Consider the following 6,000-nt stretch of genomic DNA (forward strand, 5'->3'; position numbering starts at 1 on the left):
CTGTAATTAATATAAAAAGTAAAAATTTGATTAAAATAATAATAATAATAAAATTATTTTGTAACTACAAATTTCAACCTGCCAGTAAGAAAAACAGGCTGAGAAAATTACCTTGCTTGCTTACACTTTGTTACTCTATAACAAGTTACGTAGATACAAATGTATATGAATTCTTGGTACTAGTTTGTTTTTCACCTGTAATACATAACACATTTGATCATGTGATGGTATTAGGGAATATGGGTTTTTATGTGTATACTCATTGTAATTGTTCAGTTATTTTAAAAATGGAATGTAACTATTTTGTACTGCTGTTGTAATTTTTGTACTGCTTGAAAGATACTGTTGGGATATAGAAGCTATGGGTGGAAAGGAAGGTGCTTTGGTCATACACCCAGCCATCCACACAGGGCTCTGTGTCTAGCTCTGTCACACTGGAGAAGGTGCCATTCAGATGAAGAAGATGCCACTGTGGTTGAACAAAGCGATGACACTTCTCTGGCCTCAGGTTGGAGTCCAATGGGATGGAGACCCTCAGGAGGTCATCTTGGCTCAGGATCCCGCTGTCATTGTCAAGGATGGGGACCCAGCAGCGATGACCAGGGATGGCTGCAGTGAAGTTCTCCAGAAGACTTTGAGGAACCACCATGGCACTGCACAGCAATACAAAAACCACGGGAAGGATCTGGAACCTCCCCAGCTGCCAACTTGAGTCACAAGGTCCTGAAAGCCCATCTAGGCTAAATTACTATCTTTAATGGTAGACAAAATGATTACAATTCGGTTTCTAAAAGTTCTTTTTCACTGAGACACACTAAATATGTTTGATTCTGAGCTGTTCTTAATATGTCCCTCTTCTAAGTAGACTATAGGTAGGGAACTTTAGAGTCACTAAGAGTAAGAGTCTAATAATTTGCTTTCTGTGATTGAATCTGTTAAAGATCTACTTTGTGAGAAATTTTGTCACTGACTGCCCCATGGTCACTGTGGACATTGATCTGAAAATAGTCAAGAATTAACTTAACATTTTTCATGCAGTCCTTTACAAAATATGTAATTTTCCATAATCCAGAGTGAAGTGGTTTTTATTTTTCTACTTCACAGAGTAAGTATTTTGTTTAGTACTGAATTTGTGTAAAAGAATTAATGAAAACCGTTAGAAGCCTTTGGGCTGTTCTTGAGGGAACCTGAAGTAGAGATGGTGTCAGCAGGAAGCCCATGGTCCCAGGTTTCTCCAGAGGACAGTCCTTAAAAATGGAATCAGCCACACAGCTGGCAAAGTATTGGAGGCACAGGCCCAGTCCCAGGAGCTGCATTTCCAGTCCTTTCTGGACCAAACTCAGTTCCCTGGCCTTTTTAGCCTAGTCCTTCTCTCTCCCTCTCATTTTCAGGACTCCATGCTAGCCGCTGGCTGGGAGTATGAGAGACATCAGTTGGGGGTTCCCTGCCACCAGCACTGGGTTCTAAGAGCTGCCATTCAGACTGGCCACCTGGGTGACAACCCTAGCCTCAGCCCCAGACACACTGGCTAGCATGGCTGACTTTGTAGGCTATAAGCTGAGGCAGAAGGGTTATGTCTGTAGAGCTGGCCCTGGGAAAGGGCCAGCATCAAATCTACTGCAACAAGCCATGTAGGCTGCTGGAGACAAATTTGAGACCCAGTTCCAGTGCACCTTCTCCGACCTGGCTGCAACACATGATCCCAGGCTCAGCCCAGCAACTCTTCACCCAGGTTTCCTATGAATTTTTCCAAGGGGGCCCCAATTGGAATCATCTTGTGGCATTGTCTTTGGGTCTGCCCTGTGTGCTGAGAGTGTCAACAAAGAAATGGAACCACTGGTGGGACAGGTGCACGGTTGGATGGTGGCCTACCTAGAGACACACCTGGCTGACAGGATCCACAGCAGTGGGAGCTGAGTAAGAAGCTTCTCAAATGCTGCTCTACCCATTCCTCTGAGAAGTTGGTCTTCAAGGGGAAATGGGGTCTCTGATGAAAGACTGGGGCATTTGTGCTGAAAAAGAGCCATTGGGCTGAGTTCGCCTATTTAAGTGGAATCAGACTGAGAGCATCAAGCTAATTCCATACTCCCAGGCTGCCATGCAGTAATCGCTGGATAGCTTTCAGGGTCACAAGCTGAAGAGTTTTATAAACAGTTCCCAAAGAGAGCTTTCAGAGAAAGGAGCAACTCGAGTCACATAACATGGGTGGTGAGGAGGAGGGACAGGGATGTGTCGGGGCTCGGCAAGCCTTAGCAGAGGATGCAAGTTCTGAACAGAATTTTTTGCAAGGAAGGGATGGGGCTCACTTGATGCAGACAGTGCAGAGGAGCCAGAGTGGGGGCTTCTGAGGGCCTTGTAGGCAGTAGAGCTTCGGCTGAAGGAGCTGGGTGTAGGGCAGAGCTCAGCGGATGGAACTGGAACTCTTCCTTCCCTCTTCTCTCCGCTCTCCTTTCCTGAGATCCCCCTTTCTCCTTTCTCTACTTCCCTTCTCTCCCACAGGCAGAGTTCACAACTCTATAGCAGGCACCAGAGGAGGCACAGTGCCCACAGGAACTGGGCATCAGTGAGGACAGTGCTGATGGGGACTGTGGCACTGGGGGCCCTGAGGACCCTGATAACTGTAGGGGGCTTTTTTGCTAGCAAGTGAGAAAGTCTAGGGCCAGGTGGGGCTAGGTGGGGTTAAGGGCCAGGAGAGTTGGGAAAGAATAGAGACTGCCCTTGGAAGAAATTTAATGGTCATGGACCACAGAAGGGAGAGGGAAGGTAGTATGTGAGGGAGATAAGCATGCCAGGCAGGTGGCAGAAAGAATGAGTTGGAGACATTAAGGAATGTTTCAAGGCCAGAAGCACAGAAGATGAAGTCATCCCAGGACTTGGGGGTAGGTGGAAGGAACCATTCCCATGTTATGGGCACACAACTACTTGTGGCTTGTAGCTCCAAGGAAGGTGAACTTATTTAAAGAGTTGTGTCTCCATTAGATGAACAGGGTTTAAGGAACCTAGAATACACTTCCCTTAGGAATGGATGCTTGGTGATCAGGTGACTGGCTGTGGCTTTAGGTTGCATGAGCATAGACACATGCATCCGTGTTCATGTACATGCTGGGCTGTTTGACCAATCTAGTGAGGGGACACTTAGGGAAAACATTCCTTCTTGCAGCTGCAAGAACAAAGGCCAGTTCACTGCCCTTCTCCCCTCTGCCCCATCCCTTGACCTTATGCCTGCAGGCTGAGGGAGGAATACTGTATCTAGATGAGGGCCCTGGCACTGCTGAAAGTTGGCAGGGGCTTTGGAGAGAAGAGGTCTGCAGCTGGCCTTGCTCTTCATTGTCCCCCTTTTGTGTGTATTTTTGCACCTGGGCTGACAGAGAGTAAGGCTGTGGAGCCTGGGTGTGTAGAAGCTTTGGTAATATGACCTGCCTGCCACCTTCCCCTCTAATGGAGGCATGATGGTGCTTAAAGTGTTGCCTCTTTCTAGGACCTCTTTATCCAGCTAAAACTCTAAATTGGGGTCTAATTTTTCTTTAGAATATATGGACATAAATGCTGGTCTAGAATTCAATTTGGGTCCTGAACTGTCTCAGAGAGCCTGCTGATGCCTGGAGAGGACCATTCTAGCTCTGAGCCCCTTGGGTGTGATGGTGACAGGTATTCTTTGACTGGCCTATTCTGTGTGGTGGGTTTCGGTGCTGCTTTATCAAGGGCCAGATATATGGCTTCTAGAGTATCTGCCATGACCTAAAAACATTTATGTTTCTTTTGAAGCCATGCTCTTTGCATGGGTGCTATTGCCCGTACTTGAGTTCCTGAAGATGATAACATTAGAACTGTCAGACTAGTCCTCTAGAACATATCCAGACTATAGCTTTTTTTTTTTTTTTTGAGGAAGAAATTATTCACTCTAAATGCATGCCCTGAGCCAGACCTCACTGCTGCACTTTCCAAGGTACTAACATTACGGCTCTCCAGTGCTGACTTCATTCACAGTGCTGTATGCTGTAGACCCCTACCTGTAATCCCGACCACTGATCAAATTAGTGACACCATAGTTGACTTGAATTTTCACTTGGTCCTAGAATGTGGCATCATATTGTCCTTGCTAGAATATAGGACCAAATTGGCCTCAGGTGTTTAATACAGACTTTGCTTTGGAGAAAAGGTTGCGCTTTTTATTGGTGTCTGTTGGAAATGTAGGAGACTGCATGTGCCAGTTGGTCTGTTATGAATGTGCTGATCTAAGAAACTCAGAGCTTTCTGTGGCAAGCAGTTGGAGTGGGAGGCTCTGAGTTGCTCAGGACAAAGCAGGTTGGTGGTTTTCAAACTGCTTGGCAGAGTGCTGAAGTATCCTAGGGGGTGCCTCAAGAGTCCTTAGGGAGATGAAGGAGTGGAAGGCTAGACAATTTACCCTCAGACAGAACAGCTTTCCTTGTAGCTGCCTTATGGATCAGCGTTCAGGGTAAGATTTTCTTTGTGGTAAGAGCTTCCTGCTGAAAAAAGTTTGAAAAACACTGGCTAGATCATCCACTCCAACCAGAGTCTGTGTTCCTCCAAGTTCAGGGAAGACTCTCTGGGACACTGGCCCAAGTTAGCACTCCTGGGAGCCATCAGCAAATAGAAGTAGGGGGGATCATGGTCAGTGTATCACCATGCTCTACTCTCAAGCCTTCACAGGGATGGATGGCAGGGTTAATGTGTTATGATAAAGTAAAGGGCTTGGTCTGGATTCCCAGAAGCTTAGTTTAGATGGGAGCATAGTGGGGAGTTGTGACCTGTTCTGCCCTTCATTTTAAGGGCCAGTGGAATCCCAGAGACTCTTCTGTCAGGGAGAACCAGGGACTGTATTTAGAGCCATATAGATCCTTGGCATTAGCTCTTGGCCAAAAAGGCTGAGTATGGTTCCCAATATTTAAATATATTTCATTTTTTAAATGAGAAAAATGGATATAATTTTTCAAATATTAAATCTATGGAGAGGATGTTCTTACGCTCCAAAGTCAAAAAGGAAAAACAGGGGCTTTGCTCAGGCCAACGAAGAAATGGAAGTGGGGCAACTCAGTCAGGCAATTATTAATCCTACTCCCATTTAAACTAGGGTATACATATACTACTTTATTCTTTTAAATCATAAACAAGAGGAGAATAAATTTGGTTAGTTTGGAAAAAGAGATAAAGCACTACAAATATATATATTTCTGTAGTTTAACTTAATAATTTATAAATGCCAAATTCATTTGACTTTAATTTTGTGTAATATGTAATGGTTGTATTAAAAAATAAATAAATAGGAACACCAACCCACCCACAAAAAACTTCAACCCAAAATTTACCCTGCTATGAGATGTGCAGGTCTAAAGATAGCGCAGATAGAGCAGAGACTTAGGGAATGACCACCCAATGCCTGTTCCAACCAAAGATCCACCCTACTGGAGGGTGCCAACCCCTGACATTATGGATGATGCTCTGCTAAACTTGCAGACAAAAGCCTGTCAGAGTTGTCCTCTGAGAGGCTCTACCCAGCAGTGCCTCAAAACAGATGCTGAGACTCACAGCCAAACATTGGTCTATGTGTAGGGAGTGTTGGGGAATAGTGGGAGGAAAGAGAAAGGAACCCAGAAATGACAGGAGGCAACAATACCAACATAGCCAACTAACCAGGATCCAGAGGGGTTTGCTGAGACTGAAGCATCAACCAAAGGCCATGCATGAACTGGGTCTAGTACTCCTTCAAAGATACAGCAGATGTGCAGCTTAGGCTTCAAGTAGGTACTCTAGTAAGGGAAGTGGGGACTACATTGGACATGGACTCACTTGATAGCTTTTAGATCACATTCCCCTGGTGGGACTGCTTTGACAGGCTACAAGGGAAAAGAACATATTCAGTCCTGATGCAATTTGATGAGCTGGGGTAAATGAGAAAGGGGCAAGGAATGAGGGTGGGATTGGGAGAGGAGGAGGGAAGGGGCTACAGGATGTAAAATGAATAAAATAAATAAATGAGAT

The 6,000-nt window shown here is 45.2% G+C and overlaps 1 protein-coding gene and 1 pseudogene across 1 annotated transcript in view; one reads left to right on the top strand and one right to left on the bottom strand.

Moving 5' to 3' along the window:
* Positions 1 to 735, bottom strand: part of LOC129679422 (solute carrier family 22 member 19-like) — a 50,944-nt gene extending 50,209 nt beyond the window's left edge. The window contains 2 exon segments of the mRNA XM_055610571.1: positions 344 to 702; positions 705 to 735. Of these exon segments, the coding sequence (XP_055466546.1) occupies positions 344 to 702; positions 705 to 735 (390 nt within the window).
* A 483-nt stretch (positions 736 to 1,218) lies between these two features.
* Positions 1,219 to 2,035, top strand: LOC129679349 (bcl-2-like protein 2; annotated as a pseudogene).
* Positions 2,036 to 6,000: the final 3,965 nt, after the last annotated feature.

Source organism: Psammomys obesus, unplaced genomic scaffold, assembly GCF_907164565.1.
Source record: "Psammomys obesus unplaced genomic scaffold, mPsaObe1.curated_primary_1811, whole genome shotgun sequence".
In the NCBI taxonomy this organism is placed as follows: Eukaryota; Metazoa; Chordata; class Mammalia; order Rodentia; family Muridae; genus Psammomys; species Psammomys obesus.